The following is a 20,878-nucleotide window of genomic DNA, read 5'->3' as shown; positions in this document are numbered from 1 at the left end:
TCGCCATCTCGACTTCTTGGCCGGTTGGCATCTGTCATGTTGCATTAGTCTGCTCCGGTCGGCTTTTTTCGATAACGGAGATGCCTGTTCTTTGTCCGGTTTTCTCGTAATGTCGTATGCCAGGGGCAACTCCTTGCGCATGGGGGCGGACCTGTTTCATCATCTGTTTTTCTCCTGTAGAGTCGAGTGCTGCACGATGTTGTGCATTCCATGCAAGATGCTTTCATTAAGAACCGGAATATTCAATGTGTGACTATATAACGAACAATCAAGCTTTGTCTAGGACTAGTATATCTGGCAGGGTATATAATCCAGCCCTCGCAGACAATCTATGTAGTATCATCTCCCGCAGTATAAAATTGCACCCATATTATATCTTGCTCATTCGTTCATCAGAGCGATATCGTTTCAGCGAGGTATCGCTCTTCGCCACCTCCTGCTCCACATTCCCGATGCATTCGACCGCTACCATGTACAAAGACCCACGACGAATGGCGTCGTAGGCCATACCAATCACATCGCCCATCGTAGGGAGGGGTGGTGCCACAGCTTCACCACACTGCTTCCCGCTTGGATCTGTCGGGCGCCAGAGTGTCTCCTCAGTAATAAATGGGATTTTCAGGCTTTGTCGGACATAGGCGTACATCTTTCGCGACGCTTCCCCAAGGTATGGGCTCGCGTCCGGACTCCTACAGTATGCCTCAAGCGTTCTGCGGTACAAGTCTACCGCCTGCGAGCCCAGGCGATTGATCCAGGATTGAATAACACTCGAGGAGACATTGGGAGGAGAAAGCTCCGTGAGCAAAACGGGCAGAATGGCTCGGGCAGCCTCATGGAATCGATTGCAGGAATCGACGGACTGGAGCTGTCCAATTTGTTTACTAAAGGCGTACCAGACCTTTCTGGAGAGGGTCAAATGGTCTTTGCTGGGTACCGTCTGGACTTTCAAGCTCTCGTCAAATATCTTCACAAAATCGTGCTGCAGAGCCCTCATGAACTGGAGGTGTAAGACACGGAGGTCAAGGGCCTGGCAGACAGAGACGAGATGGGCAGCTGCCATCTGCGACAGAACAGTAACGGCCTCTAGAGTGTACCGACCGGATATCAATGCGAGTGAGTTCAATGCTTGGTTCCCCATCTCAGCTGTCTGGACATGGCTCCCAACAGGATTGGCGAGATATCCTAGCTCCGACTGCAGTGCAGCAATCAGGATATCAACCCCCTTGAATGTAAAGGAAATGCTAGGCTCATCGGCAGACAGATTAGGAGGTAGGCCATTGTTCTTGGATGGATCAATCAACTCCGTACACTGTGCAAAGAGCATACGGCCCATGGACTGAACGGCCTGTCGAGCCTTTTCCATAGCGCTGGTAACTGACTTGGCCTGGAAGTTGCCACCGTGCAGGATGCGGGCCCTGTCACCAGTAGTGTCGATGAGCGGATTGTCCGTTACGGAGTTAAGCTCAGCCGAAATCTGCTGATATGCCAACTCTAAATCTTCAAGGATTGGTCCCGTCCATTGAGCGGATGTGCGAATGGAATATCGATCTTGTCGCAAACTCCCAGGCATAAGCGCATCTCCATTATTGAGAAGTTTTGACTTGGAAAGGAACCCGTTCAGATTGTTTGCCGCTGTCATTTGTCCGAGGTGAGGTCGGACTCTCGCGAAAAAAGGATCAAAGCTCTCGCTCATACCGTGTAAAGCCTCAACACTCATCGCGGCAAGAACCTGACTCACAGCAGCCAGACCGAGAGCCTCGTGCAGAGCCAGAGCACCCACAGCCGCTGAGGTCGCCGTTCCATTTACGATTGCCAGGCCCTCTTTCGCATCTAGTCGCACTGGTGGTATTGAGCTCTCGGCAAGAGCGAGATCGGCCCCTTGCACTTGGCAATCCAAATCTCGGTCGCGCTTCCAGACACGGATGGATGGATGTCCCTGCATTGCTCCGCCGATGTACGATAATGGGTTGAGGTCACCAGAAGCGGATATACTGCCTCTCAAAGGAACCATAGGGGTGATATGATGCTCTATCATTTGGAGCAACACATCCAAGACCGACTGTCGGATGCCCGATGCTCCCAAAGCTAGGCAGTTCAATCGGATTATCATGGTCGCCCTGGTCCACGATTCTGGCATGATTGTGGCAGAGGTTGGGTCGTCCAACGGGAGGATGTTCTCATTTTGCTTGTTTGCAGCAAGTGGGATCGAGCCGTCTACTTTGATTCCAGCCTGAAGCATTTGTAGCAGGTTCTCTTGCAATTTATTGACTGCACGGGTCGTTGTGTCTGCACTGCCACCGAAGCCAGTGTTGACTCCTACATGAGTTGGTAAGTGTCCGTGTTATATTCCACGACTGCAATAGCATGACCAACCGTAGACTAGCTCCCCATCCGCCAGGTGCTTCTTCAAGGCCGCCTCGGATCGGCATACTTGCTCCCGAGTGGTCTGTGAGAGCGATACGCCTTTCCCATACCTGACAAAGGGTCAGCATCGCAATCCCAGTCTCGACTTGCCTGTCGCTTTGAGTGCTTGCGGTCGAGGGATATGCATACCTCGCTCCTGCCACCACAGTGGCTAGGTCCAATGTTTTGCCATCAAGGTCGCAAGTAATATCACGAGTCTCGAGAGCTTTATTAAATGCAGACCAATGTCGTATGAGCACGGTGTTCATTTCGACTAGACTGATGTTGAGGGTACGCTCCCAACTGGATCCACATGAAATTCGGGCTGATCCAGTCACTTAGGAGTTGGACTTGACCTCAGATATATAGTAGTGCAGATTAAGTGTTTGACGTAGCACATATTGATGTAAGAGCAAACGACCTTAGGAGCTGTCAAACAGCAGCGCCCACCGACACATTCCGGTGTGTGCGTGTGTATCCGGCTCACACTGGTCAGCTCAAGAGAAAGCTATACCGCCTCAGAATTACTATTTTTAGATAATCAGGGAAGAAAAGACCCGTCAAGTCTGCAAGTCCCATATGGGCATATCCCCGTATTATCAAAATGTGAGTGAATGCGTGGCAACGTGAGTAGAGGTGGGTTCCCTTCCTGTGAGTCTCCAACGATTAGCCTGCAGGTATCCCAGTGAGACAAATGACGGACTTGATCTACCTGGCCGTCAGGGCAGTACGCTTGATTTTACTGTGGTTTCACAAACCCCCAGAGTCACTGCGTATCTCGACTTGGGCTAGCTGAACAGATCTTGATCCAAGTTGAACCTTGCATGTACTTCAGCGAGGGAATGATCTTGGCTAGCACGGCATGAAGAAAGATGGTTGCAAGATCAAGCGCAGGGTCCATATCCCGATTTAAAGATGAGTGGAGTACGGAGTAGACCAAGAGCGAAGTTTAATCCAGGTCTCAGGATACATTTGAGAGGAATTTTGGTCGATATGATCTCGCTGGAAGCTCAGACACCAGGTGGCCTCGCGGACAGGAATGCCAACCTCTCGGGACAATGCTGGGTGGATCATGAAAGAAGCATCTCTGAGAGAAGGTATGGAATTCATACCAAGAACACATTGTGAGGCAGCCGATGAGGCATACTCGTTGAAGACTTGTGAAGAAATCGGAAGGCGCTGGAACGGCTGTCCCGGTCCCGTGACGGCAGGCCTTCAGCCACTAGCCAGAGATCTGGGACCGAGCCCTTGCATTGCCCCCCCACCCAGGCTCCAATGGAAGGCTGCAATCCTGTCGGACTTTGCAGCATGATCGGAGCGTAAATGCTCAAGTGAGACATGTGGCGGCAGCGTATCCAGCCGTGGCTGCCGTGGAGCCCACTGTTAGCCCAGCTTATCAACGGCATGGTCGAGATCGCAGATCATGGAAAAAGACAGAGATCCCATGTCACCCGATAAATCACGCCTCCTTGCTTCGGAAGCGTTGCGAATGATTGGTTACAGGGCCTTCCATGCCCCATACTAACCCTCAGTCATGTCACACTTGCCTCTTAACTCACTACTTGATGAGCACACCCGGTCCTATAGTATCTGCGCTGCAGCATGCTGGTGCCAACTGCTAACAAGTCTGGCATGGATATTAGTGTTAAAGTACATTGGATGATGCTTCCCTCTCTCCGAATACGTAGTCATGCAACAATAAATTGAGAATGTGATATTTGGACTCCACCCAACGCCGTCTATGACGATGACCAAAGCATTAAAAAGACCCAAGGTATATGGTTAAAGAAAGACAGCAGCACGCTATGCAGCAAGTACACAACAGACCAAGAATATAGGGAAAAGGCGATACCAGTATCCATGCGATGTGACAATATTTGACAAAGGAAATTCAACGTAGCTCGACGGGTCATGTACTTTTGTGCCAGGGAGTCGGAGGTTTGTATTGTGTGTGAGACAAAGGAAAATAGACGGGGTGAGTAAGTGTGGAGAGACGGGTCAACGATCGTAGGCGAGCACACATAGGACACACAAAGGAAAGTGCACATTAAGATCATTATCTTTGTAGATCCCGCTACAAGCCTTGAATGCTTCAAGAGAATGATATAGCCCCTTGAGTGGTCAGAAAAGAATGGTGTGTGCTGACCTTGACCGAGAACTCGGTGGGAGCGGATGTGATACGGACAATATTCAGTCGTTCACCATGTCGTCCAAGGCCATCTTGCGCCGCTTAGCTGGCCTACTGCCCTCTGCATCGGCCTCGGCCGTCGAGGGCTCGTCTTGGGTATGCACAAGCGACATGTGCAGTGTATGCCTCTCTGCGGTCGAGCCAGTTGGCCCTGATTGCCGAGGCATTGGTTCCCCATACCCAAAGTCAGACACAGCGTGTCGCATTTGACTGTTGGGCGATAGTGGATCAATTAAGCCGTGAGGGGACATTTGCTGCCGGTGCTCTTGTTGAAGAAACTCTTCTCGCGTCCGCGGCGACCAAACTGCTGGATACGGATCGCTCAGGCGATGCCCCTGCGGTGCCGATGCCGGTGTTCCCATCGTGGGCGGATAGATAGGCGGGAGCCTCACAGGAGATTCCAGATAGCCCTCGCGAGGGTCTCGCGACATTGGAGATTCCCCCATCGACATCCGATTGGGCATCCGAGCACTTTCTGGATATGGTGAGATGGGGACGTATGGTTGCTGATACTGGGGTGGCGTGGTAGCCGGGTTCATTCCCTGATGCGTGTAAGACGACAGCGGTCTTCCCACCCCCATAGGCATACGACCCGCCCCCAAAGCCGGATTATATCCAACAGGCATCGGAACAAAGCCGGGTGGAGAAGCGGCTGCAAGAGACTGCGCGGAGCCAGAGGAAGAAAACCGCCGATGTCCAAGGCCTCTCTGCATCGTGATAGTAGGATCTATGGCCTGAGGGTAGACAGACGTGGCCCATCTTTGGGGATGTCCAGCCGAAGCTCTCATGGCCATGGCGCCAGCCTGGCCCCCAGGCATCTGCAGATCCGTCATTGGGCGGATTTCTCGTGAGGATGTGGCTCTATGTAGGCTGCGTCTCGATTGAGGACCGTGCTGCTCCCCTGCTGCTGCTCTATTGTCTATGTGTGCTGCATATGTTCTCAGCGATGCTTCTTCTGCCTTCAAGGGTGGTCGCCCTCGTTTCTTATGCGTAACATCGACACATGTTGCCTACACAAGTCAGTAATTGCGATCCTAACGTGGCCGTAGAGAATCTGAAGGGGTCGCCCCCGGAGAGTCTACAGGGAGTAGAGACTCTTCAGTTTTCAGGATAGGGCGGTCGGTCCAACAGGAGTCACTCACTTCTTTCCCCGAGAGAACGCATCTCCGGCAAGGGCGCGCTGGATCGCAGCCCAGGTGCTTCTTCTTACAGTTGACACACGCGGATGCCACGTGAGCTTTGGTGCGTCGAGTGGGTTTTTGCGGCAATGCGCGAGCCGTTGTCCCAGGAGGTGAGGACCTAAATGAGGGCTGTGCATAAGCTGTTGGCGCAGCTTGTGGTATGCCTGGGCCCACCAGCGATGGCGGCAGTCGCGATGACGGAAAGGTGTCCCCCACACCGAAGGGTTGCCGCAGTGTGTCGTCCCCTGACACCGAGATCATGCGTTGCGCCACGGCCTCATGAGTAGATCCTGGAGGCAGGACCGGTCCCGACAGGCCGGCGGAGATGGAGGTGGTCGCCGTCACGGTGGTGACGGGTTGCGGAAGCTCTGGGTGTCCGGGGCGTCTGGTGTTTCCAGAAGTCTCCAGCGGGTCGTCTGCTGGGACCGAACCGGACATAGAGCGAGGGAGTGGTAGATCCCGAGGGGGGTATCGTCGAGCATTTGTCGACCGAGGCAAGTTCAACGGCAGCCGCTCCGGGCCCGGATTAAACCTGGGGTGTCCAAACTCTGTAGCGATGAAGGAAGAAGGAGGGAGGACTAAAGATTGCATCTGGTAAACCTTGGTCCCTTTGACAGTGGAAGCACGGTGTTCACAAGAATGGGATGCGATCTGGTTCCGATCTTAAAGTAGGCAACATATCTAGCACCCACAGCCTTTGGTCGTCATATAGTCAGTCAAAGTCGGTTGCGGTGTGTTGTTCAGTTGCCAGTCATCATTGAAACCTCACGCTTGCAGTCAGAGGACCACAGGAGCTTATAATCAGTCAGTCCAGAATCACTATTGGAGGAGTCAGAAACTAGGATGCGTCGATCAGCAAAGGGAAGCCAGATCGTGACAGCAGTTTTCCATAGCTTCGATGGTCCCCATCCTGGGATGATTTATTGCAGCATGGTGGGCGATCACTGGGGCCCAGGGAAAATGCACAGAATGGCCATGGCAAAAGCAATAATCGTGGGAGCATAAAAAAAAAGTAGATGCAAATAAAATACACCAGTTGTACCTTACCTTTCAGTAACAATAAGCGTAGGGCTATCCTTTTCGTGATTTTTATTATTCTTTTTTTTTTATGTTCTCCCCTCTTTTTTTTAAATTTCCTATTTTTCGCCCCCGCTCTCTGTCTTCCCTTCGTATAAGATTTAACAACTTGAGGGTGAACTGGCCCAATCCCCCGGACAGCAAAATGCGGGAACGGTGAACTATACCGGAAAGTGAGGCGTAAAAATCCGGTGGGATCACACTGTCTTTTCCCAACGAGTGAGATGTCAGGGAGTAATATATGGGGAAAGAATTTAAGAAAAAGGATTGAATAAAAAAAAATAAAACCTGGACAAGAGGGGAAGGGAAGCAATCACTAATAGGAGGTTTTAATTTTTATTTCTGGGTTTGAAGACCCCCAAGAAGTACCAGGCGTCAACGGCCAAGGCGAGGACACCAGAAAGAGGAGGGAGGAATTCGGCTGGGCGGTCTGGTTCCCCCGAGGCGTGGCCTCGTCGAAGAAAGGCATTAAAGAAAATAATTATAAGAAAGGAAATGTGATCAGAAATGAGCTCCCCCGTCATTGCCCGCAGCCTGTGACAAGGCTTATACCGATCCCAACATGAAGGGAGCTTGTTTGCTTGGTTGACCGGCCGTAGATGGAAACCGGAAGTGGGTAACTGGTGGCCAGTGCAACCCCGACTAGCAGCCGATAGACTTGATCTCCATCATGGTAGATCTTAATGGGGAATCTTTGGCTCCGTCGAGTCTGGGAAATATGTAAGTATGGAGATTAGTGAGGTTCGGAGGAACGAGTGATATCAATGCTCCGGAGGGAAGAGGGGGGGTCCGGTTCGACAAGCTCGGGCTTCAGCTTTACAAGAGTGACGATGACCCTTTCCATCACACTTATTTATGCGTCTTTTTAATTTGGTTGTGACTTCTCTTCATTGGCCTACCGTTTCTGTTTTCCCTGCCTCGATTTTATTTTATTTGTCTATCTCCTCGGCATCATTAGGGGGTTACCATCGATGATGGGTTCATCGGTCCTGTCCGGCTCGCTGGGTCAGAAGCCGTGGCTTGCATACGATGGATGGGCGATGGGCGACTGGATGCCGCTGTCAGTGACACCGGCCGAAAAGGGTTTAACAAAACCCAGAGGGGAAAAGGAAGAGGGGAACTGGAACTGGGACGAGCAACTCGCTTCTTTTCTTTTTTTGCCCTTTTTCGCTCTTTTCCCTCAGTCGTCAAGGTCTGGGGCCAGTGCCAATCAGCTGGCCCGGAAGCAAGGCGAAGGGGGAGCCACGGATCGACATCGGCGCCCGCCCGCGGCGCCCATTGCCAATAGTCCGCTCGGTAGAATTGGGGGGGTGCATTCCGTCCCCAGTTTGACACGCGCTACCGAATGAGGCCTGATGATGGGCCTTCGCCGCCAGGATTTTAAGCTCGTCCATCAATTGCATTGGGCGGATAAACCAAAAGGGTGACGGCGTGTTCGTTCTGTGTACCCTCTTCCCCTCCATGATTCAGGATAAGACTAGAATGACATCCTGCCACACCACTGGGAACGCCCCAAGTAGGCACAGGCGTCTTCACCCTCTTTCCGGTTTCATCGCCATTCTCTGTTTATTTCCAACCCCCCTGCCTTTTGTCCGCCCCTTTCTTACCGTCTGGACCGAAGTTCCAGAAGATTATTCAGATCACAACCAAGGAAGAATGGACGGACGGAGGCCAGGGAAAGCAAGAACGTGGTCATCTCGGAATCGTTCCAATGATCTCACTGCGTCTCTTTCCTTCCTTCTGCCCCCCCTGGAACTCTGTATTCTTCCCCTCAGATTTTCGGGGTTCTCGTCTCATAATTGGGGGCTGTGGCTCACCAATAATATTTCGCTCGCTCTTTATTTACCTTCCTACGTCGTTCTATTTCCCTCTTCGAATCTAGGTTTGTATATACTCCGTACGGATGTGTATCGGAAATAGCGCTTCAAGGCAACCCCAATCCCTCAGGGCCAGCAGGACTAAATATCCGTCCGCACTGCCGTGGGAGGGGTCTAGTCTTGGTCATAGGGCCAGGTTTCTTTTGCCGTGGCATGAGCACACATGCGTGTTGACTTTTGGATATCAAATCGACATGTTGTCACTCACATGGCTGACCGTTCGGGGGTCGTGCAAGGGATGGACAGCACTAGGAAGGCATGATCAATGTATCTATCGTGAGTCCTCACGGAGAGCCTCCTTGAGCGGTTGCAAGCCCCTCGATCGGGTTGGACAGCAGCATTGCACCGGGTGTCGAGTGCTTCAATGAATAACGCCAGCTCAATAGCCCGGACCACTGGACTGAGAGGCCGCAATTCTCCGCGTGGATTCTGCAATAGGTTATGCTGGGTCCCACCCACGCCGTGTAAATGGATTAACGGGTGTGCCAATTGAGGAATGTATGTACCACATTCTGCGAGTGCCGCAGTGGAAGAAATCGGCCGGTCGGCTCTTGGGGGCCATGCAGGCCAACCCTGGCACCTACACTCGATCCCAGTTTCATTATGCAAACTGAATGGACGTCCTGGGTATTGGCTTTGGCGGCTAAAGGGTGGTCCACATTAAAACGCAGGAATGTCCCAGTCGCGATGGCCATCAAGCAAATCGAGCGCAGGGAATCGGACAGGCCTGCAAGCTGGCCACGAACCAATGTAGGCGGATCTCGAAGGGCGACTCCGCACCAATGTGTAGATAGTTATTCTCCAACGGACGCTTATTGTCCGGTCCATGGGAACAATCCATGGCGGTGGTTACTGGTTACTTCCAAACAAGATGTGGCTGCAGCAGCAGCAACGCCCTGGCCAGTGGGACGAGCCTGTATCTAGGTGGTTGAATCACCTGAGCTCCGGAAATTTAGCAGGAACCCCAGTGTCTGTGATGGGCGAAAGTAAATTGGCCCCTCTGATCCTCTGATCCTCTGATGAACGGAAAGATCCACCGGGTTCGCCGAGCACAGAACACGGAACCACGACGCGTGGTGAAGCAAGAGGGGCCACTCAGATCAGACGAATGGGTTCCGGACAACGGTTTTCCCACGGCATCTGCCTGGGAAGCGTTAGCAACCGGTTCATCATCAACTTCATTTATTTCCCCCTTTTCTTTTTGGAGCTTTAATTTTTCTATTACTCCTTTGAGTGGGCCTTCGATAACCCAACTGGAATGTCATCTTAGTCCTACCGGTTAGCACCAGTCACGACTCACAATCACCTGGGGAGCGCCCAAGAAGGCACTGCGGGGAATTTCTGGTATTAACCTTTTGGGCTACCATATGACAGCCCCGGCTTAGCCTCTCACCAAGCTCCATCATGGGTCAATCCGAGCTCGGAGACAAAAATTGAGACCGGAAATCAATTCAGACGAGAAGATCCCCCTCCTCCATGCTCCGTGATGGGTGGTTGGCACATACTCCGTCCGGTACGCGGGATGCCCGCAAGGGATCACTGATTCAGCCTGATCCATTCCGGTTCGGCGCTAGCACCGCAGCACCACCGCAAAGGCAAAGCGTTTCTTGAGCAGCCACCAGCACGATCTGCCTCTTGAGGGGCTCCGAAGCCTGCCAATAGTTCGGCTGTTCAGGCGACCGACCCCCGTCTTTAGGCCTAATGGGGGAAGGGCCCGGGTCATGAAGGATGATGTACCATGCAGGCTGCAGGATGGACGCGTACGGAAAGATAGCTTAGCCTAGTATGTACTATAATCGCGGTCCCCGCGTTCCATCTGGAGGAGGGCCAGGCATGGGCATGCCCACTGCTCTGAATATGAGGAACGAGTCTATGTCAGTGAGAATGAAGCAGGCCTGAGGGAAAGAAAAGGACGCGGGATCTGCCATTTCCCTCTTGGGGCTTAGCCTGGGCGGGAGCCACAGCTTGCCGTTTTGGGAAACACGCAGCACCCGAGGCGGCAACGATTGACGCGCACTATTTGTCATCCGCTCGAGGCTCAAACAGACTATCGCTCGGACTACTGACGCCGCACTGATACTAACATGCCTCTAAGGATAGCTCCTTATCACCTCTGCTATCGATCTATATCGAACGCCGGAGCCAAACGCTAGATCCAACTGCTCCCCTCCGTTGCTGACTGGAATTGGTCTCATCCCGTGGATGTGATTGAATGCGTCCATCTTGATCCATAACGGCTCAGCTCCGAGACAATAACGGGCAGAACGCGCACTACCAGAGCAAAAGCGGGAAGAGAAAGGGCAAGAAAGTCAGTTCCGCGAAGCCAATGGCAGAAATCACCGGTGGTGGCCATCGCTTCCTATGGCGACCCAGCTGGTTGCACATCCGACCCTCCCACAGCAAGTGCTAGTGCGTGTCCGGGCTACACAAGAAAACAATGAAATTTTCCGAGAAGGGTCTTCCCGAGAGGACCCTAGCCATGCTGGGTTTGCACAGAACGACACGAGGGGCAATGGTCACCGCAGGCGCCTAGAGTCGTCCTGCAGTGTATCGGGTATAACTGCTTCTTTGCCATCATCCCCTCCCGAATCATGGGACATCGTGATACCTATCTTGCCTCCTACCCTCTCCCTTTGACTCTAGTTGCTTATGTGCATGCTTAATTTTACTCTGTTGTGTCCAGGCGCGAAATTGAGGGCAATGGCACAACAATGCTGTTGCCTGACCAGCGCTTGCCCGAGGTTGCGCATGATTTAAGTATCAATGCGTTCCGCGTCATGCAGCTTGCAGGTAGTATGGTAAAAACCAAGGAAGGGAAATCGGAAAGAAAAGGTGACGGGAGCAAGTGGTAGGGAAATACCGCTCTTCGAACGCCAGATTTAACGTGCTTTAGACAAATGCCACGAGATTGCTCAGCAAGAGTACCCGATCCGCCCCTTGGAAGACGCTTTCCGCTTCACTTACCGATGTATTGGCCGTCGGAGGCTTCGTGCGCGTTGACGGCGCTTTGAGCGGACCGAAAGAAAGAGGCACCGTAACGCGGAGATCGCAGCGACATGACCTCGGAAGGGCTATGTCCATCTCTTGATCCCGGCCCACGAAGGCTTCGGAAGAAGAGACCAATCAATCGGGCCTTGTCGCTGGCATCACGGATTGCCTGGTCCTAGCCGTACTATCATGGTAGGTCATCCAAAGGTCCTATTCAATGGGGCAGACGTATCGCTGTATGGGTGCATCCTCATCGCGGCTGTACATGGTGGATCATGCGCTCCCTGTGTCGCCGTGAAACCTGCTGTCCCTACCTCCTCGTGATGACCACTCCCACGGGACGCACTTAGCTTAGTTTGCGGAGCATGTCGGCGACGAGGTGGCAACATACCATGGACAACCGGTGACTTGGATGGATGTGATTGTCTGCGCGAGTCGGAGTGATGGCGTGGACAAAACCTTGAATCTCGCCGAACGCGATACACGGTGACCGCGTCAACCTCAGCCTTGGCGGTGGCTCTCCATCCAGGCTGCCGGGAGGGCCAGACTTCGCAGGCGACCTGGCTGCATGACGGACGTTGAACCGGCAGCCTGTATGCTGCAGTACAGAATGACGAGTCATCTGCATGGGGGCGTTGAAGTTGAGTACGTCCGAAAATGGCAACCCAGCTAGCAGAGTGTCGGTGAGGATATGACAAGTACTTCTGTGAACGACGAATCGAGTGACTTCAAGGTTCTCCCTTTTTAGCCAACTTTGATCAATCCCGCTGGGAAACCCTATTTCAGCTTTTTCTCCTTTGGGCCAGCTGAAATCGATCCCTTTCGGGACGGTCCGTGAAGAGGGCCATTGCTCGCTCCACCGCGATGGAAGGGGCAGACAATTATTGAAAACGAAGGGGAATAGTAACATACTTGCATATCTACAGACGGCAATTGAAAAGCTCCATAGATATTTTCCATGGCCCGTGCCCTGTCTATGGGGCCGTCCGTTGCTGAATTCCTCCGCTGGGTTTGGCAGAGCAAGCCAGCGATCATGGCTTGGTCGTTCCAGCAAATATTGTTTCAGAGGGTTATAGCTAACCAGTGCTAGTACCCCATCATATTGGATCTGAAGTCATTCCATCTTGCTTCACTTGGAAGGTCAGCCTAGCTGAACGTCATACCCGTCCAACCAAATATAGCCTCGACAAACATGACACCAGCTCACCTCAAGAATTGGGACTACACCTCGCTCGCCTTGCCAATCCAGCTCTAACTATGCAGCTACTCCCAGCAGATGACATCTCTTAGTGATTGCTCAAGTCTCTCCTATCTTCTAACTAACTTGCAAAACCCAATGCCAGCTATCTACCACCCTTTGCTCACCATAGCATACTGAAGACCATTTCAGAGGCATCCGTCCAATATTTTCATGCCACAATATCCTGAACAACAAGTCTACCCCTGCATTCGTTACTCAGCGTCTATGATCTAGGCTATGGCGTGGTGAGAATGGTCTAACATATTATTTTGTATGTCAGACATTCTTCCCTCCACCTAGCCCGTAGGAGCTCTAGCTAAGATAGATAGCAAAATACACCATTGATTCACTGGTATACGAACATTAGCGGTATATCTGCATCCATGCCTTTCTAGTGCCACGTACTCTGTAGATTTGGCATGAAATCGTTCATTCGTTGCGTTGCAATTCAAACTCTTGATACCGTAGGACTCCTTTACTACCAGAAGACATACTTACATCGAGTAATATAACTGAGCGACTTGGCGTGTTCTCGGCAAGAAGGCTGTTTGGTTAATTGCATTCTTCATAGTGGTGTGTATCCGGAATGGAGATATGGGGATTGATCTTGTTGATTGGATTTTGATGTTGTTAGTATAACGATGAGGGATTGGTTGATGCTTGTTTGTTTCATGAAGGTAGGTATGAGTGGGCGAGTACTATGTGTATGTATTGATGGAGGGTACGGTCACATGTCATTATGGGCATAGACTCAAGTTATCAGGACAGATCATCATAGTTATAGTGAAGTGCGGAATATATACAATCTCATTGATACCAACGCCAACCCAACACCAACACAATCAATCCCAACTACAGACCCCCCCCCCTGAGTCTCTACATCATCCACCCACCGCAAAACTCATCGGTTCCTCCCCCCTCCTCATTCTCCACCGATTACTATACTCAATCAACTCCTCACACCCCTCCACCGCCCACGACCACTTCCGCAAAAACCCCGGCGTAGCCTCCCAGCTCTCCGCCCTATGCGGCTCCCCCCAGATAATCAGCCCCTTCCGGGAAGCCGTAATCTCATCATCCTCCGCCCCCAGCAGCACCATACTCCCCGTCGCGGCCGCGGGATCCAAATCCGACGACGGCGGCGGAAACACCATGCCATCAATAAAGCACCCAATCAAGTCCGCGACAAACTCGCCATGATTGAAACTGGTTTCCCAGGTGATCAGGTTTTCCCGCATTCTGGGGAACGGGATCAGGTCGATCCATGAGCAGTGGACGAGCCGTTCTTGGGATTGGGTGGGGATGAGGCAGGCTGGGATGTCGGTTGCCGTGGGGATGATGATGGAGTACATGGGGTATAGGTCGCCTTGGTGGACGACTTCGATGGGTTTAGGGCCCGGGAGAAGCGCGATGGTTAGCTGGCTGAGGAGGACTTTGTTTTGGAAGAAGCCCCAGAAGACGTTGTAGTAGATTAGGTGGAGGAGGTTGTCGGCTGGGAGGGGGGTTTGCCATTGAGTGAGTTTGGATGGGGTTATTGTTGCTGATATGGCAGTTGATATCTGATGCTCTTCTGGTGTCTCATCCTTGTGGGTATTTCCAGGAGTGTGAAGGGAGCTGTATAGCTTCCAGGAAGTACTGCGGGGCGCTTCGTATTCCTCGAGTCTCCAACGATGCACACTGAAGGGACGCCGGTCCGGCTCCTCGTGCTGTTCTTTCTTGAGACGAAGACCTAGTGAGTATTGTGAGTAAGCGGGTCTGAAGAGACCAGACAATGGACTTACGACGCGCTCGCTGGTTTATCCGATTCTGGAGCTTCTTCCGCTGACGCTTCTCGTCCACTCCACCGGGGTTACTGGATAACACCATGGTTGATGCTGGTCACACCGTGAGGGATTTTGTCGTCGGTGCCGTGGAGCACTCATATCCTCCATCGCTATGATACAATAAGAGGCAAACTAGAACAAAGAAGGTGAAAAGTGTCAGCTCGGAGGCAGAGGGTCGTTGCAGGTGACGCCGTCTCGACCCGTCAGGAGCACTAGCCCCAAACAGGCAATAATGTCAGCCAGATGGTTTGGCTGAGTTCTTCGACACTCTTCTTCGACACTCTTCTACTACATCTATCAGTGAAAGAAAATTGGTATAAATATGGCCTCATCTCTATTCAGGATGCATCCCTATTCAACAGCCTCAACTCATCTCATCTGCTCAGAAACAAGCTCTTGACCGCATCAACAGAACCATGTCTCGCTATACTGCCGCCCACGCAAACCCCCACGGTCCTGGTGACTCGCGACCCACGGCTCTGCAAATAGTCCAAGATAGCAACATGGAAGGCAAGCTGGTGGGCAAAGTCGCCGTCGTGACAGGCGTGTCCTCCGGAATCGGAGTCGAGACCGTTCGTGCTCTCGCAGCCACGGGAGCAACCCTCTACCTGACGGCCAGGAACCTGGACAAAGCACGCGCAGCTCTGAGCGACATCTTCCAGCCAGGAACCATGGAACTGGTGCAAATGGACCAGTCCTCCCTGGCTAGCGTGCGACAGGCCGCAGCAGCCATCCTCGCCAAGACCAAGCAAGTGAATCTCCTCATCGGCAACGCTGGAGTCATGGCCCTGCCAGACCTCCAGCTCACTGAGGATGGGTACGAGGTGCAATTCACGACAAACCATCTCGCCCACTTCCTGCTCTTCCAGCTGCTCAAGCCTGCCCTGCTCGCTGGGAGCAGTCCCGCGTTTCAGTCCCGGGTGGTCATGGTGGCGTCGTCGGGACATAGGGTTCACGGCATCAACGAGTCAGACAACTATCATTTCCAGAAGGGCGGGTATAATGCCCATGTTGCGTACGGTCAGTCCAAGACAGCCAATATCTATATGGCCAATGAGATTGAGCGTCGGTATGGGTCTCGCGGCTTGCATGCGACGAGTCTCCACCCCGGCGTGATTGCTACGTCGCTGGGGAGACACATGACTGAAGAACAGATCCAAGGGTTGTTGCATGATGAGACGGTGAAAAAGGTCTTGAAGAGCCCGGCGCAGGGAGCGGCGACTACCATGTGGGCTGCGGTGGGCCGTGAGTGGGAGGGCAAGGGTGGAAAATATCTTGCTGACTGTGCCGAGGCAGTGCATGCTGAGCATGATGGACATGTTGGAAGAACGTGTGTGAGCTATACGTACAGCCCTGTGGAGGAGGGCCGACTTTGGAGGGATTCGCTAGAAATGGTGGGCTTACGTGAGGACTAGTGTTTACCAGGACCACGAGGTAAGCAGTCTTGAATCCAGTATCTAAACTTAATTTAACTCCATTCATCGCTGACAGGATAGCTACTAAGCTACTAGCCAGCCTTGTGCGGCTGCGCAGAATCTTGAGATACACAATCATCTTTTCTACTATTTACTTTTACCCATAGATACTCAATGGTAGCAAACTACAAGTGTAATAGATACCCGAGTAAGCTCAACCACAATACCCCAAATGTCATTGTCCTCGTGTACAAAGTACTCCCTGACCCTCCAAACGGCCCCAACAACCCCGGGCACGCTTAAATTTAGGGAACGACGGCGTCACACCACGCCACGCCACTAGTAGCCCCGGGGCATCAGGCTGTCAGATCCCTCGCCAAGGCCAAGCTTCTGCCTGCAGCCTTAGTACTTCGACTGCGCTCGATATATAAAGTCCAGCTCCCCGCAGTTGCTGCATCATCTTCCACATCCGCCCAAACAACAACCACAGTCCAAAAACCGAAACAATGACAATTGAGCCCATCATCGTCTGGCTAACCCGTATGCTACCCCCATCCCATTATACATCACACCACTAACAAGCAATGATATGGTATAGCTTCGGGTCCTAACCCATGGAAAGTCAGTCCACCGAGCTGAGCTGAGCTCACCCCACACCACAACATCTACCCCAAACATACCACACACACCACTAACCACCACAATCCCCAACAGGTAGTCGTCATCCTCGAGGAACTGAAGATTCCATACACCATCAAATCATTCAAATTCGATGACGTCAAGAAAGCCCCGTTTATCGATGTTAATCCTAATGGTCGTGTACCAGGTACTGTCCCACCTCTACTACAATATACTACATCCTAAGACCAACTACAAAAATACTAACAAGATTGAAAAAAAAGCAATTCAAGACCCCAACACAAACCTCACCCTCTGGGAATCTGGCGCTATAATCCAATACCTCATTGACGTCTACGACACAACACATCAATTGAGCTTTGAGACGCTAGCCGAGAAACATCTCCTGAATCAATACCTTCAGTTTCAGATGAGTGGGCAGGGCCCGTATTATGGACAATGTGGATGGTACGTCTCCCCTCCCCCCCCCCCCAAAACATCAAAAACAACATGTTTATAAGAAGAATAGGTTCAACATCCTCTCCCCCGAACGAATCCCCACCGCCACAACGCGCTACCAAAACGAAGTCCACCGCGTCCTCAGTGTCCTCAACACCATCCTCACCAACAAAACCTGGCTGGTCGGGGAGAAATGCACATATGCGGACCTCGCCTTCCTGCCGTGGAACTGTCAATTGGATATGTTAATCCCCCGGGACGACGGGGGGGAGATTCTGGAGGCGTATCCGTGGGTAAAGGCGTGGCAGACCCGGATGGAGGATCGGGAGTCGTGGAGGAGAGCTATGGTGGTGAGGGAGAGGTTGATGGATGAGCAGGGGTTGCAGGTGAATGGTATGCCGAAGGGGGTGAGGAATATTAGGGAGTATGAGGAGTTGATTGCGAGGTTACAGAAGGAGAATGAGGAGGGGCAGGAGGGGGAGGAGAGGGTGGATGAAGATCAGGGTGTGTTGGGGTGTGTTGGGGTTGGGGGTTTGGGGAATAAGGCGAAGGAAGAGGTGGTGGTGGGTGAGAAACAAGCGGAGGATGGGAGGTGGGATGAGGAGGAGGGTGTGCCGGGGTGTGCTTCTATTGGCAACGTTCATTGATCTATGTACTATGGTTCATTTTTCATGCGTGTAGGAATATATAGTATGAAGGAATTCAGCTTTTAACCCTAGCACAATGGTATATACAATAAACAACCCAACAGGAAGGTATCACCTCACTTCTTCCGCGACGGACGAGCGTTCTTCTCCCGACGGTTCTGCTTCAACTTGCGCGCCCGCCGAATATCATCCGTGCTCTTCAGCTCACTCCTACCACCCGAGGCAGCACCGCCAACCTTGGCCAGCTGGCGCTCCTTGGCTGCCGCGTTCTTCATCTTCATCTTGTCATAGTCTCCGCGAAGAGGATCAGCCCGCTTAGGCGCCTGGTCCTTGTTGTGTCGGAACCGTCTGCCACCGCGGTAGTTAAGATCAGCACCCAGACCCGGAGTCTCGGCCTCACCCACGCGAGGCATGCGCTCAAGTCGCTTGCCCTTCTTCCAGGCGTCGAATCGGCCACTCCGGAAGCTGGCGGCGATCTTGGCACCACTCTCACCGCGCACGAGGCGCGTGCCCTTGGAGCCGTCCTCGTCGTTGTGACGCGACACGTACTTCTTGTGTCGCTTGTCCCAGCGCATCATCGTGCGAGGCTCGCCGAACCCGCGGCTGCCTTCGTCGCCGAGCAGATCCATGGCCGCATCGCGAGACGCCTGGGCGAAGTTGGCGTTCGTGCCGGAGTGCACACCGTATGCGCGGTCCTCGGCCAGGGAGGTGTTGTTGGGGGTGTAGGACATGAAGTATTCGGGGTTCTGGAATGACGTGGCGCTGGCTTCTTTCTTGGCTTTGTTGTCGTTCGATTGGTTGTAGGAGGAGAAAGTGACTTCAAGGTCGGATTCGTCGGCAAGCGACATGTTGTCGGCCGCTCCCTCACCGACATCATCGTCTTCTTCGTCAAAGGCGCCGTCCTCGGCATCGTCGGCATCAGCGTCTTCGGCGGGTGCGCTGCCGAGGAGCTCGGCCTGTGCTTCAGCCTGTGCGCGCTTCTTCTTCGTGTCGAGTGTGGTCCGGACACGCTTGATGGTGCTGAGGGCCTCCTCATTCTCCGGCTTGCCGCTGCGGCGGTTGTTGACCTCGAAGATTGTCTCCTGCGGCCGGTAGCCGCCAATCCGGGCGAGCATCTTCTCGCGCTCGGCTTCCATCTGACTGGTCTCGTCGTTGAACAGTGGGTGCAGGGCCGTCCAGTTGTCGGAACCGACCACCTGCTTCGACCGCTTGGCACTCTCTAGAGACGCCGCATTGCGCGTGCGCATGTAGAGCTTCTCTCCCTTGGTGGCGACCGAACGCTGCAGGGCAATATCCGCCACATCATCCTGGACCTTGGCCACCCACTCGCAGCCCTGGGACAGACCATCCCGAGGCAAGCTTCCAACGACTACGTCCTCAGCAAAGTTGACATTGTCGCCATGCTCGCGGCCGAGGACCAATCGCCGACCGAGGAACAGCTGCAGATCGAGAAGGTATGGGGCATCGGCATCACGAACCAGACTGTAACTCCAACCGGTGCGGCCAGCACGGGCGGTACGACCGACACGATGGACGAAAATCTTGGCTTGCGAGGGGAAGTCGAAGTTGATAACATTGGCAAGAATGGGAATATCGATACCTCTGGCCGCCACGTCCGTGACGACAAGGATGTTGGAGATACCCGCGCGGAAGTTCTGGACTTGGATCTTACGAGCCGTCTGGTCAAGGGAACCGTAAACGTAGGAGGTGGCGAAACCGGCTTCGCACAGTAGGGAGTACAAGTAGTCAACGTGGTGCTTGGTTGCCGCGAAGACAATGGTCGAATGCTTCGTGGGCGACTCCTTCCAGTTGGTCTTTTCATCTCTCTTCCGCTTCTTGGAGAACCTTCCTTTGCCCTTTGCCTCCTCTTCCTTGATGCGCTGCGAAGCCTCCGTCGGGCCCGTGGGCATCTTGATGACCTCGTGGAGGATATACATCAGCGCACCCTCCTTGTCCGCCGACTTGACGGAGAAGAACGCATTCTGCAGATCGGGAGAGATCTTGCTCTCCGTATCCAAACGAATCAGGGTGGGCTCCTGCAAGCCAGCGCGGGCGAATTCCACCAGGGACTTGGGCAGGGTAGCGGAGAAAAGCAGGGTCTGGCGAGTGGAGGGCAAGCCGTGCAGAATCTCGGTCAACTGGGCGGCGAAACCCATTTCGAACAGTCGATCGGCTTCATCGAACACCACGTAGCGAATACTCGAGAGATCCAGGTTCATCTCGACCTTCAAGTGCAGGAAACGACCGGGCGTCGCGATCACGATATCAGGGTTACCGGCCATCATCGAGAACTGTTCCTCCAGACTGTCACCACCAACCAGCAGCACCGACTTCAGATCTGTACCCTTGCCCAGCTCCTTCACAACCTTCAGCGTCTGCAACGCCAACTCTCTGGACGGCGACAAGACCAGCGCGCGAGATCCGACCGTGCTGCTGTGGCTCTTCAACTTTTCAATCATGGGAATCACAAACGCCGCCGTCTTTCCGGAACCTGTGCGCGCCATACCCACGACATCCTGGTCCTCCATAATCACAGGGATCGTCTTGCGCTGAATGGGCGTCGGCACCGAGAAACCCTTCCGTGTGATGGCCTTCAAAAGATTCGCATTCAATCCCATGGCCTGGAAACCACCACCCTTTTTCACCGTACGACCCTTCAGATTCGAGCCCTTTCGATTCGCCGACGCCTGCGTCTCGGCGATAAACGCCTCGTCATCTTCATCATCGTCATCGCCGTCCACGCCGAGGAAATCGAGCTGCTGGGGCGCCGCCGCCTTCGGTTGCCGCTTGGATTGCTTCGTAGCGGGCTCGGGGTCGGAGTCGCTGTCATTCTGGAACAGCGCATTGGTAATGTCGAACTCATTCTCCGACATGGCCGGAGAAGCGGCACGACCAGGCATTTTGACGGATTTCTGGTCTGTACCGATTGTGGTTGACAGTGTCGCACTTATCGGCCTGAGAC

The 20,878-nt window shown here is 53.2% G+C and overlaps 6 protein-coding genes across 6 annotated transcripts; 2 read left to right on the top strand and 4 right to left on the bottom strand.

The window, feature by feature from the left end:
• Positions 1-370: 370 nt before the first annotated feature.
• BO80DRAFT_437758 (aromatic amino acid ammonia-lyase) lies at positions 371-2,672 on the bottom strand (the record flags this gene model as incomplete). The annotated part of the gene is made up of 3 exons (XM_025721013.1): positions 371-2,316; positions 2,374-2,474; positions 2,554-2,672. 3 exons carry the CDS (start codon positions 2,670-2,672, stop codon positions 371-373), a joined length of 2,166 nt encoding a protein of 721 aa, XP_025571859.1.
• Positions 2,673-4,114: 1,442 nt separating this feature from the next.
• sclB (putative C6 transcription factor) lies at positions 4,115-6,516 on the bottom strand. The gene is made up of 2 exons (XM_025724005.1): positions 5,734-6,516; positions 4,115-5,601 (listed from the first exon to the last, which is right to left on the bottom strand). The coding sequence occupies exons 1-2, from the start codon at positions 6,361-6,363 to the stop codon at positions 4,594-4,596; spliced, it is 1,638 nt and encodes a 545-aa protein (XP_025571858.1). The 5' UTR covers positions 6,364-6,516; the 3' UTR covers positions 4,115-4,593.
• A 1,708-nt stretch (positions 6,517-8,224) lies between these two features.
• BO80DRAFT_191111 (uncharacterized protein) lies at positions 8,225-9,049 on the top strand. The gene has a single exon (XM_025714112.1). It carries the CDS (start codon positions 8,311-8,313, stop codon positions 8,767-8,769), a length of 459 nt encoding a protein of 152 aa, XP_025571857.1. The 5' UTR covers positions 8,225-8,310; the 3' UTR covers positions 8,770-9,049.
• A 4,760-nt stretch (positions 9,050-13,809) lies between these two features.
• On the bottom strand, positions 13,810-14,920 carry BO80DRAFT_467760 (uncharacterized protein). The gene is made up of 2 exons (XM_025722880.1): positions 14,736-14,920; positions 13,810-14,683 (listed from the first exon to the last, which is right to left on the bottom strand). Exons 1-2 carry the CDS (start codon positions 14,818-14,820, stop codon positions 13,836-13,838), a joined length of 933 nt encoding a protein of 310 aa, XP_025571856.1. The 5' UTR covers positions 14,821-14,920; the 3' UTR covers positions 13,810-13,835.
• Positions 14,921-15,107: 187 nt separating this feature from the next.
• BO80DRAFT_496254 (short-chain dehydrogenase/reductase) lies at positions 15,108-17,916 on the top strand (the record flags this gene model as incomplete). The annotated part of the gene is made up of 4 exons (XM_025724004.1): positions 15,108-16,171; positions 16,907-17,018; positions 17,095-17,278; positions 17,340-17,916. The coding sequence occupies exons 1-4, from the start codon at positions 15,194-15,196 to the stop codon at positions 17,914-17,916; spliced, it is 1,851 nt and encodes a 616-aa protein (XP_025571855.1). The 5' UTR covers positions 15,108-15,193.
• A 16-nt stretch (positions 17,917-17,932) lies between these two features.
• BO80DRAFT_428198 (ATP-dependent RNA helicase DBP10) lies at positions 17,933-20,855 on the bottom strand. The gene has a single exon (XM_025720198.1). The coding sequence runs from the start codon at positions 20,814-20,816 to the stop codon at positions 18,033-18,035; it is 2,784 nt and encodes a 927-aa protein (XP_025571854.1). The 5' UTR covers positions 20,817-20,855; the 3' UTR covers positions 17,933-18,032.
• Positions 20,856-20,878: the final 23 nt, after the last annotated feature.

This window comes from Aspergillus ibericus, assembly GCF_003184845.1.
Source record: "Aspergillus ibericus CBS 121593 unplaced genomic scaffold BO80scaffold_44, whole genome shotgun sequence".
Lineage (NCBI taxonomy): Eukaryota > Fungi > Ascomycota > Eurotiomycetes > Eurotiales > Aspergillaceae > Aspergillus > Aspergillus ibericus.
The sequence above is the reverse complement of the archived record's forward strand: the minus strand, read 5'-3'. Positions and strand labels throughout refer to the sequence as shown.

Coding starts and splice junctions, on each gene's coding strand:
- BO80DRAFT_191111 (XM_025714112.1), top strand. CDS start 8,311: ATGATTCAGGATAAGACTAGAATGACATCCTGCCACACCACTGGGAAC.
- BO80DRAFT_428198 (XM_025720198.1), bottom strand. CDS start 20,816: ATGCCTGGTCGTGCCGCTTCTCCGGCCATGTCGGAGAATGAGTTCGAC.
- BO80DRAFT_467760 (XM_025722880.1), bottom strand. CDS start 14,820: ATGGTGTTATCCAGTAACCCCGGTGGAGTGGACGAGAAGCGTCAGCGG. Junction 14,684..14,735: donor GATAAACCAGCGAGCGCGTC/GTAAGTCCATTG, acceptor AATACTCACTAG/GTCTTCGTCTCAAGAAAGAA.
- sclB (XM_025724005.1), bottom strand. CDS start 6,363: ATGCAATCTTTAGTCCTCCCTCCTTCTTCCTTCATCGCTACAGAGTTT. Junction 5,602..5,733: donor GCGTTCTCTCGGGGAAAGAA/GTGAGTGACTCC, acceptor TGACTTGTGTAG/GCAACATGTGTCGATGTTAC.